Consider the following 15,721-nt stretch of genomic DNA (forward strand, 5'->3'; position numbering starts at 1 on the left):
CCCAGTCGGTCTTTCTTATTCCCGATAAACATACGCCTCCTCGTTATTACTTTCCCCTTTCCTTCTCGCCGCCATTGCTTACTACCTCCTCCGTAATCAATCGTCTTCTCGACCGAGGACCAAGGGTTTCCGAACTGATTTCTCTGTCGTCGATATATCTGCGCTCGATTGAGGAGTCGAGGAGAGGAAGGATCGTGGAGCGATGACGACGGCGGCACGACCCACCTGGGCTCCCGCGAAGGGCGGCAACGAGCAAGGCGGCACGCGAATCTTTGGTCCCTCTCAGAAGTACTCCTCGAGGGATCTCGCCTCCCACACCGCCCTTAAGCCCAGGTATTATTCCTCTCTTCCGCCTTCAATCTGTTGAAACCCTAGCCCTAGGATACATATTCCTAAGTGTTTCAAAGCGATTCTGAAGAAAAGAGAGGAACTTGGTAGACCCAATTCTTGTTTTACCCTTTTGGGACTTGATTGATTCTGTTTAATCTGGGCTTCTGATCTTTGGGTCAAGGAGAACCCTAAATTGAGATTACAGTGAGTGTTTCTCGTTTTGGCGATGACAGTAGCATCTTTTGTGTTGGTGCAGGAAAGAAGGGCAGGATACGAAGGATGAGTTGCAGAAGAGGAACCTGAGGGATGAGTTGGAGGACCGGGAAAGGAGGCACTACTCATCCAAGGACAAGTCCTATGCTGGTATTGCAAAAATTCTTGTCTACTTCTTCCCTTAATTTTTTTTCCTTTTTTGGCTACAATTGCCAAAACTTTTATTCCTATCATCATATTTTTTTTTATCTTTCGTACTCATTCACAATCAAGGTTTGCAATTCACTTGGATACTCCTACGTATTTGCGTCATTTTCTTGCTTGAAGCACTTCAATTTCTTGTCCTTCCTTTTTTACATTTTTAATCTTGTGCAGCTTGGTTTTTTGTGTTTGATTTTTTTTTTTGAGATCTTTTCTTCCTTGGGTCTAGACTACCTAATTTTCCTTTTGTTGTATGAAAGGCCTCTAGTTTTTCGTTTCTTCAAATCCATTAATTGGAAAATTATCTGCATCTTTGCAGAAGAAAGAGATAGAAGGAAAGGATCAAGCACAGGCCAGCTCCTCTTGGAAGGTAAGAGACTATTTCACCATGATTCCATGAACATATATATTTTGTATACATCTTTTCTATATATGCTAATTCTGTAAGAAATATATAATGTTCAAGGTTATTCAAATAGCAATCATATTGGTAAATTTCAGGGTCAAAGAGAGAAGTTGAAGACAGGATAGTTCCACGGAATATCGATGCTGATGACTCTGATGTGGAAGCCAAGAGTGATGATGACAGGTACGTTTTGAAAGTTTACTAATTCATGCATAGGAAGATGTTAGAGTATGACTGTTGTAATGTTCTTTATTGATATTTGAAATCAATATTTGCAAGTTCCTCATCTTATGAAAGACTCATGTTCATATTAGTCAGTAAAGGCCATATTCCATCCTGTCCAATCAGAATGAACTTTGGCACATCAGATTAATTTCTTTTTCAATCTTCCCCCTTCCCTGCATTACTTCTAAATATATTATGGAGGTGTTAGGAGTTTTTAAATTAGTTAAGTACACTTGCTGTCAAAATCTATTGAGTTCTCATAGGACCTTCTCATGTTTGAGTTAATTCGCTTGTTGACCTATGAGGGTTAGCACTTAGGAGTTCATTATTTCCTGTATAAGTAATTTTTCTGCTGCAGTAGACGATCAGATGGGGAAAGGTGCTGGATTCAATAGCCTCTTGGAATTATTCTCATGTTTGTTCAAATGTTTAGAATTTTTTTTATAATAATGACAGAGCTAGTGAAGAATTATGGTGGTTACTTGCTCCCTCTTTCCAATGTTAGTCCACATTTTGTTAGATGGTTGCATGAACATTAAATTCATCTCTTTGGTCCAATATTCTGCTTCTTGGATTGTTGATGCCTATGGGGATTAGTTATTAAATTATATGTAAGTGGAAGCCTTGTTGTTTTGGTGCACAGGAGGAGCAGCTTCTTGTGACCAATTAAGTATGTAGGGTGATGGCTCAACTTTTCATGGGTTTATTTATTATGAGTAAATTTATCTAATGGCAAGAATTACATTATTGGATGTAGTGCAATAAAAAACAGTTACATATGAGTTTTGATTTTGGCTATTTTCTCTTTGCCGTTCATGTGAGGTCCAATTAGCCAAATAGCTTCAGTTGCTACTAGGTTGATTTGTAACTTAAATTTAAAACATTTTTTGCTTACTGATATGTCATAGTAGTTTTGAAAGTGATAGTGGTTCAAACTATCTTAAGTGAGATTGTACAGGTTTTTATTTACATTGTTTATGTGAAATTGAAAGTTAGTGGTTATTAAGGATAACCACAATTGAATGGATTTACATCATAATTACATGGATTCTTAAATCATGTGGCAACAAACTATTTCTTGTTTGCATTGCCTTTTGTGTTAATAATGTATTGGTGTTCTGTTACTGGCATCCATCTGATCCAAATCATGTAATCTGTGAAAGAGCTAGGCACTATTTTTGGTCTTAGGCAAAGGAAAGTGCATGATGCTTGCCTTCTATTTCACATATGTTAAGCAAGAGTTAGCAGTTAGAACTTGGAAGTTAGAAGTTCATGCATAGCCTGTTGTTTACTTTTGGATTAAGTTTAGATACAATGCACTCTTTTTAGTATGCATGGTTGATTCATATGTCAATTTGCTACTTTCGGTCTTATTGCTTGTTACTATATTATTACAGAAGAATTGCTACCTTTGGTCTTGTTTCTTGTTACCTTATTATAAATTGAGCTACTACATATATGAATGAACAATCTCCATGTCTCTGAGTTAAGTAATTATTCTCGAGCTGGGAAGCACGGATACTCCAATTTGGGTGGAGGTATCCGTATCCGATACGTATCGGATACGGATACGGGCCGGATACGGCCCGGATATGTATCCGATACGTTTTCGAAGTATCCTAAATTTAAATAATTAATTTTTATTTTCGGATACGGGGTGGATACGGCTGGATACGTGTTGGATACGTTTCGGATACGTTTTGGATACGTTTTGGGTTTAATTGGGTAATCGGGTGAGTTTAATTTTATAAACCCGTTAAGAAATTTAACTTACCCACCCCTACCCCCCCCCCCCCCCCCACCCCCGTCGTTCCACCCCCAATTTGATATCTCAAACCGTGCCCTAGCTCTCCCTCTCTCTCTCTCTCGATCTCTCTCGACGACGCTGCTCCCTCTCTCTCGCGACCACGCCGTCGCCGCCGCTCCCTGTTCTCCCCTTCTCTCTCGACAAGCCACCGCTCTCCCTTCTTCCTCCTCTCTCTCGACGAAGGTATGTTTATTTCTTCTCTTGATGAACTAGCTTTTTTTTTTCTTCAATTTTCTTTTCAGTTTTTCCTCGATTTCTTCTCTGAATTATTCATTTGATTTCTTCCCCTTTCCTTTTTTTTCCTTTCTCTGAATTTCTTCTCTGAATTGTGCAGATTTCTTCTCTGATTTTTTTTTTCCTTTTCTACTTTGCCTTATTTACAGTTTAATTAATTCTGTATGATCACTTAAGTATTGCATGTCTGAATTTTTTTTCTTCTTTGATTGTGCAGATTTCTTTTCTGATTTTTTTTTCCTTTTCTACTTTGCCTTATTTACAGTTTAATTAATTCTGTATGATCACTTAAGTATTGCATGTTTGAATTTTTTTTTTCTTCTTCGATTGTGCAGATTTCTTCTCTGATTTTTTTTCCTTTTCTACTTTGCCTTATTTACAGTTTAACTGTATGATCACTTAAGTATTGCATGTCTGAATTTTTATTGCTTTAAACCTTCTCTAGTTGCTTAAGTATTATGATTCTGAATTTTCAGATTTATTCCATTATTAGATTCCTAGATTAGCTGGTTATATTTAATTTGAATGACATGAAATCATGAATTCATCTTCTTAAATATTAGTATACCGGTTAGAACTAATACTAATAGTTAGATTTTTTAATTGCCGTATCCTAGACGTATCGTATCCTGTATTTTGAGAATTTGCCGTATCCCCGTATCCGTATCGTATCGTATCCGTATCCCGTATCCGTATCCGTGCTTCATAGTTCTCGAGGAGTCCCTAATGGTGTTTCAGACCAATAGTGGTGAAAAAAGAGGAGAGATATATCCTGATCATTTTCATAGTTATACTTGTAGATTCCTTAACCTATGGAAAACATAGACCTTGATATTACTCTACGAGAATAGTCGCGATAAAGTTAAACTCATAATGGTAGCTTTACTCTAACTCATTCATCACTTCTGAACTAAAATGATGAGGAGAAAGTACCTAAATTTAACTAGCATATATAGCAATTGGAGAATGTGGATTTTATAGTTAGAATGGTTCCTTAATCTAACTTATTATCACACCTCTTGAATAGCAGAATTAATGAAGAAAAAACATTCAAATGATACTTATGACCTTAATGATATCCTCCCTTTGAGTCATATTACTTGGAGCTAAATGAGTCTGCAGCATACAATCAAGGAATTGTAGGATTGTGCAACCCTAATAGATGCAAAAGAAAGCTTAATGGTATTAGATATTTTGATTGGCTCGAGATGTCATGTTTTATCTGTTTATACTTTCTACACATCCTATATTTAATATGTGGGCCTGGCAGTTCATATTATTGGATGCCATAGTTTCTTTTTGGTCAGAAAGAGTAATGATGAAATAAATTTTTGGTTATTCTTTTCTAAAACTAGATGTTTTCTCTGGAATCATATTGGAAAGTGATTTAACAAATTATAATCTTGGTGTGTGGTATTTAATGGTTGACCTTGGTCAGCTTGCTTCAAATAGATTTGAAAGTTGTCTGAACTCTTATTGGGCTTCCTTTAAGACCTTTAAGATTTGACACTTTTTCCACTTGAAAAAATGATTTGATGTTTTTTTATTATAAAATTTGTTTATCTCCTAATTTTTCCCTCTTATTATGTTCTTTCTAGGTTTCTTGTTCTTATGTTTGTCTTTTTGTTTTGGATCGTATTGTTGACATAAGTTCTTGTGATCAGTGATGATGACGATGATGATGATGATGACACTGAGGCTTTGATGGCGGAGCTTGAAAGGATAAAAAAGGAACGAGCTGAGGAGAAGCTTCGAAAGGTCTGTACTAGTCATGGTTTTCTTGTCTGTTTTGTCTAACCATTGGGATTCCGTTTTTGACATAATTTTCTTTGATGTTCTATTGTAATTGGAAAGGTAATGTACTGTCAATAACTTTATTCCATAGGAAGTAAGTACTTTCCTGCTACATGCTAATGCATGAAATAAAACTCACCACGTAGTTATTCTTGGTTGTGCTAGGTTTCTCATTTCAATTTTAAATAGTGATATATGATTCATGTGGATGACAAATAGAGATTTTACCAAGGTTTGAAACTTCGTCTTAGATTTTGGTCTGTGAAACAAAAGTAAATGTTTCAAATTTTCATCCTGTGATGGCCATTTTGGCTCTATTTGTTAGTTCTACTTCTCTTCTTTAATATATGAAAGATGCAGTATAAATCAAGAAAAATAACAAGAAATAACAGAAAATTGATGTAATAGTAGAAATTAAGAAAACATATAGTATCCACTTAACAAAATGAAATATCCCTCAGAGACAATAAAAGTCTATGGTGAAGAACGCAAAATAGGTAGCTCACATTACTGCTGCCTGCAAATGTGGCAGATGCAAAAGCCATATTTATGGGATATAGTGTCACAGAAACAGAAGAAAAGCAAGAAGTTTCATATTTATGTCATTGTTCTTTTTTCTTCATGCCAAATTTTGAGAAATTAACCAGTGATTAGATTTTTGTTTTTGGTTCAATTTGGGTTGGAAGTTGGATTAGGGTGAAAGAAGAGCCAAATCCAATCTATTAACCCCAAATATTCATTTTACCAGTGTAGCCAGTTTCGTTAGTTTTGTCATTGAAACCACCAAAATGACACGGGCAACCTAAACTAACAAATTTGTGACAAAATCCATTGGAAGCACCTGAAACGAGCCTGAAACCTGTGAGCATACCAATTTTAGGTGGGTTTTGAAACTGCTATGGGTTTTGCATGTTAACAACACTCAAGAGGTGCCTATGCTTTGTAGCCTTCTAATAGCTAGTTATTTGGTGCAGTTATCCTGGTATTTGTTGGACTTTTCTTCTTTAACTAGTTATATTGAGGTGCATATTTTGCAATTTTATATGTAAGTAATCTCCTTTCATGATGATACAGAGACAAACAAAAATTGTTAGAAGCATGACATTGCAAAGATTGCCGAAGTATGATAAAGCACTTTCTTGGTAAAATGAGAGTCCTTTCTTGCAAAAATTTTCTTTCCCTTTGTTGATAAAGGCTAGGAAGAGAAAGTTAGAGAGGATCAAATGGTGTTGGGAATTATTCTTGAAAATAGTGTTTTCTTTCCCCATAGGAAGTAGTTGTCAGTAGTAGAAGGCTTAGCATCTGACTAGATTGAATAGAGTTATAACACAGCACATCCAGGTTCCACACAATGCTGGGTTGATCAAGCATTGATACTCGTACTCTTCATGACCCTCTTCTGAATGTGGGTCTGGCTCGAATCACGGCTTAATGTCCTGTTTGCTTGTTTCAGGAACGGCAAATGCAGGAAGAAGAACTCAAAGTAAAAGAGGCTGAACTAATGCGTGGCAACCCATTGATCAATCTGAACAACTCAACTTCCTTCAGTGTCAAAAGAAGGTACTTAATAATACAGCTTCATTGATAATCTGCGACCAGACAATGGCTATGATTTCCTGACCTCCAATTATCATTCCTACTGTTACAGGTGGGATGATGATGTCGTCTTTAAGAACCAGGCTCGTGGTGAAACTAAGGCTGTGAAGCGATTCATCAACGATACCATCAGGAATGATTTTCATCGCAAGTTTTTGGAGAAGTACATGAAATGATCCCATGCTTGTGTTGCGGAATACATCGCTGTGATGAAACTCTTCTGCGTTGCTGTATGATAGTTTGAATCTCTTTGGATTAACAGTGCCTCCCTAGGTGGCACCTGTTGTATTAGACTGCTCTCAGTCCTGAAGATGTACTGTGACTCCGAAACAGAATGAACTGAGATTGCTAAGATAGTGATTGTAATCTGTGGTTAATGTTTTCATTCTGGAAAGAATTTTAATTTGATGTGCACTCTCACTAGAGAAACTAGAGCTTTACATGCTATGTGCTGATGTATATGCTGATGGTCGAAAAAATGCTAGTATGGCTGGTTAATAGATGGTCTGTTGTTTGACTAGGTTAATAAGTTGTATAAAAAAATTTTCAGGCAGAAGCATTACGCTTTTATTATGCTGCAGGTGGTGCAGAGTTAGAAATTATAATGCAGGTACGCCCTGTCATTGTTGAAATAAAGAAACTGTCTGTAGTACTATAACATGGAAAGCTAACGCCACACATGCTGCAGAATATTGTTGAGAAGACACTAAATGGTGCACACTTATAAGCTGAATATCAAGTACCATGGAATGCGAAAAGGAAGAATTACTCAATATTTAGTTTGGCAATATTAGTTCTTTCAGATGGTTAGAAGTGCTCGTATTGTTTTCATGTTGTTTGAAAGCTTTTACAGGTTCGAATGAAGGAAAAAAATAATACACTTGTCCAACTTAGGGAGGTTTTTAATGTTAAGGCGACTAATTGTTCTCTTGTTTCATAGTCTAGGATTACGTGCAACTAAAATAAGACCTATGGAGCTCATCTTCCAGAGCATATATGCCTAATAGAAATTACGTCCAGTTTAATCAGACTTCTTTAATGATCTTGGGTTCGTCTCTTTTCTTCCCTTTCTTTTCAGATTTTTAATCTTGATTCCAGGCTTTCAGCATATCATATGCATAATTTACTCATAGCATCATGGCATATAAAACAAGCTTGAAGCCAAGGAGACCATAGTTTAGGACTAAGAATAAGGTCAATTTTAGAATAAAGTTTCTAATTTCTAATATCAAAGGAAAAGATCTCATATAAGCTATTCTATTATTTAGTTAAATACTTATATAAGGAGTAATAATTATATTTATTGTGATATAAAATTAATATTAAAATATTAGAGTAGTGAATTTGTATTAAAAATTGGTGATGTTTTATACTAAATGACGAAAGTATATTTAAATGGATATAAAGTAGCAGTAATAATATATATTTTTCTAAAATTATAATATTTTTTATTCTAAATACAGACTTAAAATGCTTAATATAACTGTACTAGGATAAATACGGACTTATAAATATGTAACGGTGCTACGTAGAATATGACAATGCAGACATCAAATATATAGCCATATTGTATTCATAGAGTGAGCATATAATCATATAATATGTGACAATGCGGACATATAGCTATGCAACACTTAGTAATGTGTAGCAATACAAATTTATGTCCTTTATAATGTGTTGTATGAATATCATAGTGTATTTATGTGAGATGATTATTTTTTGAAAGAATAAAAAGATGAGAGAGAAAAAATCTCAACTGTAGATGATGTGTAATTAAATAATATCTAATTTATAAGTAATATAATAATTTTAAATTATTCTTAAATTATTTTTTAAAAGTTGTATAAAATAAGATGAAAGTGAATGATAAATTACTGTACTAGAAGAAGCTAAGTTATTGTCAAATACATCTATTATTCATGGCAATAGCCCTTATCTTAAATGCAGAATAATTTGTGCAAACACCTTTTCAAATTAGCTTCCAATGAATGTGTCATAGCTTTACTTGAAGGATGATTCAAACAAGTGTGTGACTATATGAACAATCAAACTTGTAATCTTGGCGGTAACAATGAAAAATAAGTAAGTCAACGTTCTTCAGAAGCACCATGTTACTACTTTCCAACCATTACCAACTTGTGGATGTGTATCACAATATTTTTTGACCAAACTATTCATGTCCCAATTTATTTTTTTAACCAAAATTGACCACCCCCAAACTTAATATAAAAAGAATCTATTTTATCATAGCCGTCAGTAAAAAAATTTGATAAGATCAACATTCTACTTTTAGATAGAAATACCAACAAATTCAACATTTATATCTATATAAATAGATGAAATGATATGCTAATCTTATCATTAATTTATATATGTAAAATGCGAAACTTAACAGCAATTTATTTAGAATTTTTCAAATAAAATTCTATTAGATTTAGCTAAGTTCGCCTTAATAAAATAAACTTCTTATGAAGGCATTGAACTTGTTAGCATTTCTTCTTCTTAGATAAAAAGCAGATAAATGCAGCATTTTATTGACAACCATAGTGAAACAGACTGTTTGGTATTAAGTTTGAGAGGTGGTCTACTTCCATAAAAAAATTTGGAAGAGAGCTAGTTACATGCTAGTTATATGAAACGACATGTGTAGTTCAAATGGAAATAAGAACATCAACAAAAATAGTAAAAGAAAAATCAGGGCATAGTTTCATGATTAACATACCAGTTACATTCCATGTGTAGTAAGATAAGATTCTTAACTTCTTATAGAAAGGAAAGTTAGCAAGCAACATATCTCTTTCAATTCTCGTCTTTAATTTCATAGTATCAATACATATGAACAAAGAAAACTTTCCACTACAATTTTCAATTAACAGTGAAATCTGTTCTATTGATACTTTTACCATGTACTTCTCTGCAAATCATGAATTTTCATAATCTTGTCTTAATTAAATGACATACAACCATATTGAAAATAGTGAAAGCCAGCCAGTATATAACATCCAAGCTGGGGCTGAAAACAAGACAAACCTTTCCAAAAGTTTTGGATTGTCAGCTGACATGCAAAAGAATACTTAAATTTTTACTGCATTGCATGAAATAAAGATGTTACTACAGACATTGTTTTCTTGCATAAATCATAATCGTCTGGATAATGGGTTCACTACCAACTTACCAAGATAGAAAATTATCTATTCAGGTAACACTCAATACACAAGAAAGACAACAATAATACTTTACTCAGAAACAAAACAAACTAATATAACAGCAATAGGGCTTTGTGTCCTTATTGATTAGGGCCTGTTATATCAATTGTTTTAATGCATTAACCTCTCCATAATTGACAAAAGTCTAGCTCTATCATTTCACACTATCCTATCCTGCTCAATCTTACACTTGCATCATGTTGCATTCTACCAAAACCCTCGGTGTAATATGTGGTCTCAGGTGGACATTTCATGAGAATAATCTCATCTCAGTCGGTACTCCTCCCACCTTGCCACATGTATCTTGTCAATTTTTTTTTACTGACAACATTCATCCATCATTTGACTAGGATGATTCTAACATAGCACAGTCTTAAGATGCAATAGAGCAAATACAACAAAATATATTCAAATTTACAAGCATGAACAAACTCATTCAGCCGACAGTCCTGCAGTTATAGGTATAATATCATCAACAAGCAGTAGAACTACTTAAGAAGATAGAATCTCAGAACCATATCAAGAATGGAAGCTGCTGAATGCAAACTCTGAAATGTACAAGAAGCTGACAAACAGATTAAGTGTTTTACTGCAGCCTAGAAGAGTCTCCATATTAGATCTAAAAGTATAGAGCACTAGGTAATGGGAAAACAAAAAAACATGAGCAGTAGCATAGATGCCCACCTCCAATTTCTAGTGCAAGGGACGAATTATAGGCAGGGAAGGAGGAGCATAATTGTTGAACTATCTCAAGGATCTGCTTCCTTTCAATCTACCTATACCTTTCATCTCTCAATATCTTATTCCAACCCATTGTTGAGAACTACAATATTTAAGAGTTGTCGTAATGCTAGGTTTATTGGAAAGGGAATAAATTTGCAACAACCTAAATGGCAATGCTAATTTTTTTCTCTTTGCAAGAATATCATAGCTTAGCTGGCTAAGTCCACATCAATGGTACCAAGGGAAAAGAACATGGCATGCTTCAACTAAATATAAACTATCCACATTGTTATTTCATCCTAACCTCATCCGACTTTATGGGCTGCATTACCATATTTCATTCTAACCTCATCCAACTTTGTGTGCTGCATAATCATACCTTAAGTCATCATTATAATGGTAATTAATCCTCAGGAAACCAGGAACATAAACTTACTTTAGACTCTATTGGCAAGCTATTAATCAACTTAATATATCTCACAGTAACTAGGCCAATTGTCCAAATACAGGTACGAACGCCTCAATTTGCCTGAACAGAAGAAGGTAACATACAAATGTTGAAGAAAATCTTCAATTGCATATCTTACGTTACTCAGCTATTCACTAATATGTTGAATAATTACAAGCCTTGTTACAGTTTACGTTCAGCACGACTAAGAGCGTAAACAGGAGATAACTGCTTATTAAGATAAACTTGTTGATAATGAGATTGAACTCTTTGAAAGAACTTAATTCCTAAGATATCCTATTGCAGAGAAAAAATACTCATCACTACAAAAGAATCTCCTAGAATAAAAAAGATTACAGGATGCCTTTTCTCTTTGATTTGGATTATTGCTAAAATAAAAGAAATAACCAAGAACTCAAACAGCAAATCTTTTTTCTGAAACTGCAAAAATAGATCAATAGCAAGCGGTGCTAAATCACCACTAAGACAAAGCAACAGAACAATAAAAAAATAAGATGAATTAACAAGGGAAAAACCCAAAGAAATAGAAACAACTAGGAACAAGAAAAAGGACTTAAGTGCAACGCCATTACCACAAGGCTAGTCCCAAGGAAAAAGGAAATAGTTTACAAGGAAAGGACATTGTACCTGACCACCCACAGTGTCAATAGGGAGACATGAAAATAATTGGTACTTGGTACAATAAGGCCCTATGTGTTGCCAAAAATTCTAACTTTTACAGGGGACTGTATCCACATGTATATGCTAAGTAATCGTATTACCTTCTGGGAAGGCCAAACGAAATGTTAGGATAGATGAGAATCTTTCTTCCTAAAGAATCCTAACTTTCGCTGATGAATAGAAATACTAGATGTCAGGTGATACCTACTACTGCAGCATGGTTGCAAGCTACTAATCAATACAACACAAAGTTGTAACAGTTGGACATATAATAAACTCGAGATTTTAGAGAATTATTCCAAGGCCATTTGCACCCAATTATTTTAATGCAACAATTGGTAGAGTATGAATTTACAAACATCAATATCAAAGGAAACCAGTTGAATACATTAGATTTTCTAGTAGCCTGATCAGAGTATATATCCATCGCAAGAAGAAATAAGTACTCTCCACATGACAAGACATTACATCACTCCCCTTGAAGAAATCAAGTTCAAGCATAAGACCTGATCACAGTATATAAAAGAGCATTTAATGGGAAAATAGTTTATGCAAGCTGGATCTAGGGTAGACAGACAATGCAGAAAATAGATTGGTTGATTTCAATGTGGACGCACACGAAAAATTTTATGTTTTCGTTTAATGAGAAGTAGGAGGTAGGAACAAACTTGCAACTCCACAATAGATCAAAAGATCAAGTCACATGTCAGAGCAGCAGATTATTGATCACACATGTAATCTTGAAGGCTCATAATGGTTACTTCCGCTTTGCTATCATCAAAGCAAAAGCTATAATAGCAACAATAAAATGAAATTTCAATTATCTCACAGAAGTTGTATTAGCAGGTTGCCACAGAAAGAAATCAGCGCTTTCATACATTTCAATCTTCTCATATACAACACGTTCCATGACAAATACTTGAACCCTAAAAAGCAAAATCACAAGCAACCCCTATTTCCCATCTAATTCCAGAAAGCAAAACACATACTTCAATTTAAACCCAAGCAAAGAATCTCGCAGGCCGGATGGATCACTAGAATGATAAAATAAGAAAATAACTGGTACCTTCAAACTGTACAGAACGAAGAAGCTTGCTCCTTTAACCTCCAAAGAAGGAAAAGAAGCCTCTTTTCTTTGGCTCCTCCTCGACCATGACGGCGGTCATGGTGTCCTGCTCGATGAGCCTCCACGCCGCCTGTTCAAATGCGAGTCCAGCAATGCTGGGTGGCTTATTGAGGACAAGCGGGTACCCACGGTTGGTGCTCCGGATGACCTCCGCATCCTCCGGGATAACTCCGAGGAGCGGCAGCCCGAGCATCTCCTGCACGTCGAGCACCGACATCATGTCCTCGCCGCGGATGAGGTCAGTGCGAACGCGGTTGACAACCATCTTGATATCGCGGATGCCATCGCACTCGAGGAGTCCAGTAACCCGGTCGGCGTCGCGGAGTGCGGTGATGTCGGGGGTGGTGACGAGCACAGCTTCGTTTGCCGGCGCAATGGCGGTGATGAAGCCAGCGTCAATGCCGGCGGGGCAATCGATAAGGACAAAGTGTGGGGAATCAGATTCGCGAGATCGGAGGGCGTCGACGACCCAAGTCAGGGCCTTGGCGCCAAAGGCGAGTGGTAGCTTGGACCGGGCCTTGGAGAGGCAGAGGAGTTGGAGGGAAGGGAAGCGGCGGTCGCGGACGAGGGCTTGGTCAAGGCGGCAATCGCCGTTGAGCACCTCGGCGGCGGTATAGTTGACGCGGTTCTCGAGGCCGAGGAGGAGGTCGAGGTTGCGGAGGCCAGCGTCGGCGTCGACGGCGACGACCGAGAAGCCGTGGCGGGCGAGGGAGACGCCGAGGTTGGCGGTGGTGGTGGTCTTGCCGACGCCGCCCTTGCCAGATGTGACGACGACTACACGGGGGGTCTCACCGGAGAGCTGCGGCTTGCGGCCCCACTGGAGGGCCGCGGAGACGCAGCGAGGGCGAGCGCGAGGGCGACGGCAGTGGGAGGGGGGTAGGGTTCTGATCGGGCGGAACAATGTGGAGGAAGCGGAGGAGGAGAGGGGGTTTTGGGGAAGGAGATGCGGGAGAGGAGAAGCCATTAGGGTTAGGGTTTTAGGTGTTAGGGTGGAAAATGGAGGTTAGGAGAGTTTTACTATTGAGTCCAGAGGAAGAAGAGAAAGGCCATGGCAATATGGCATTGTAAGATTTAGTAACAGTACAGTGCTGAACGGACTCATAAAGATATATGAGCCGGCACATCCCTTGAGAATACCGAGTCGGCTGAGTCAAGTTCAACTAAACACCAACTGACTCTTTTATCAAACAAAATTACATTTTACTCCCTAACGATCAGGTCTAAATTTTATTTTTATATCTGTTTTAAATTTTAACTGTTACTTTTTTAATTATATTTGATCAATTTATAAGTCTCGATTAAAAATACTCAAGATAAAATTATAGATAATTGAATAAGCTTCTAACAAATCTAAAATAATACTAATCAATTTTCAAATAATAAAATTAAATCTATTGCATTTTTTGTTTTGAATTCAATTGATATTATTTAAGGTGAGTTGAAAAGTTTATCTTCAAATTGAATAGAAAAAATAATAGTTTCAGTTTAGGTATTATTATAAATGGTGAAATACCATAAATGAAATTATAGAAGGAAGAAATAAATTGAGATCTAATCACACGGTGATAACATATAATTTCCTGTTGATGGTTAAACATGTTAAAACACTAAATACTAATACTACTCGGTTATTATAATATGTTGAAAATAATAATAATAATAATAATAATATATCTAGTTGGAAGTACTAATATAAGCTACACCTTAATATCCATCCACTATCATATCATAGCTTAGACAACTACTAAGCCAACATGATAAGGATCTATGAGTTGGTAGTGGGATTGTTTCAATATATCTCCCCTTTCATATATGTATCAATCTTCTATTTTAATCGTTTCAAGTATCTCTAATCATTAAGATTAGTGATTTAATACACATAGTTGCTGGTTAGAAATTCATACGACATAACATTATATAACAATTGCGGATCAAAATAAGTTGTTAGACCAATATAAAAAGTCTACAACCATATATTCAACAACAAACCTCCCAGAAATCAAAAGCATAAAGTTCTTCAAAATTCTACCTCTCTAGCCAAACATTATATAGTGAAAGAGATACATTACGTCAAGAATGTAAAAACACAAGACAAAAGTAGAGACATACTCATGCCACACACACATTTGATTTCATTACCTTATGTACCCTTAAATAGGACCATCAAAAAAGTTCGCAAGCTAGTAAGGCTTGTAAGAGCTCGGCTCGTTTAGAGCTTGGCTCAAACTCAGTTCAAGCTCTAAATAAGTTGAGCTAAGTTAGGGTTTCTAGCTCGAAATACTAATCGAACCGAGGCGAGCTACACTCAGCTCGCTTGAGCTCGCCTTGAATTAGCTCGATTTATATATTTTTTTAATATATTATAATATATATTGTTTGTTTAAAAATTTATAGTAATATGTTATAACACAATTGGTAATGCATTTCAATGATGTATGAGTTAGAATTCTAGATTATATATGTAAAAGATTAATTTTCTAAATTGGTTGGATGACATTTAGTCCCACAGAAAAATAAAGAGATGGAAATCTTTATATGTACCCAACCCTCAAAAGATTATATTATTATAATATTGCAGTTTTTGATTTAGATACAAATCGAACATTATTAAACCACTTCAAATTGTATTATTTTCTGTCTTTGTTTTAAAACAATAAAATAACTTTTGGCAGGTGCGTTTGAATGCAAGTAGGGGGCATTCTAATGCGACATTCGAATGCTTGCTTTATGT

The 15,721-nt window shown here is 36.0% G+C and overlaps 2 protein-coding genes across 2 annotated transcripts; one reads left to right on the forward strand and one right to left on the reverse strand.

The window, feature by feature from the left end:
• On the forward strand, positions 1-7,220 carry LOC140770502 (uncharacterized). The gene is made up of 7 exons (XM_073111720.1): positions 1-333; positions 587-693; positions 1,064-1,114; positions 1,246-1,333; positions 5,081-5,174; positions 6,664-6,770; positions 6,859-7,220. The coding sequence occupies exons 1-7, from the start codon at positions 203-205 to the stop codon at positions 6,980-6,982; spliced, it is 702 nt and encodes a 233-aa protein (XP_072967821.1). The 5' UTR covers positions 1-202; the 3' UTR covers positions 6,983-7,220.
• Positions 7,221-12,711: 5,491 nt separating this feature from the next.
• Positions 12,712-14,060, reverse strand: LOC140769498 (septum site-determining protein minD homolog, chloroplastic). Its single transcript, XM_073110197.1, has one exon. It carries the CDS (start codon positions 13,952-13,954, stop codon positions 12,965-12,967), a length of 990 nt encoding a protein of 329 aa, XP_072966298.1. The 5' UTR covers positions 13,955-14,060; the 3' UTR covers positions 12,712-12,964.
• Positions 14,061-15,721: the final 1,661 nt, after the last annotated feature.

This window comes from Typha angustifolia, chromosome 11, assembly GCF_048772165.1.
Source record: "Typha angustifolia cultivar Huaian chromosome 11, ASM4877216v1, whole genome shotgun sequence".
In the NCBI taxonomy this organism is placed as follows: Eukaryota; Viridiplantae; Streptophyta; class Magnoliopsida; order Poales; family Typhaceae; genus Typha; species Typha angustifolia.

What these genes read in the sequence shown, in the direction of transcription:
- LOC140770502 (XM_073111720.1), top strand. Translation starts at nt 203, where the DNA reads ATGACGACGGCGGCACGACCCACCTGGGCTCCCGCGAAGGGCGGCAAC. An exon ending in GCCAAGAGTGATGATGACAG is followed by an intron (nt 1,334 to 5,080) that starts GTACGTTTTGAA and finishes TCTTGTGATCAG; the next exon opens with TGATGATGACGATGATGATG. An exon ending in TCCTTCAGTGTCAAAAGAAG is followed by an intron (nt 6,771 to 6,858) that starts GTACTTAATAAT and finishes CTACTGTTACAG; the next exon opens with GTGGGATGATGATGTCGTCT.
- LOC140769498 (XM_073110197.1), bottom strand. Translation starts at nt 13,954, where the DNA reads ATGGCTTCTCCTCTCCCGCATCTCCTTCCCCAAAACCCCCTCTCCTCC.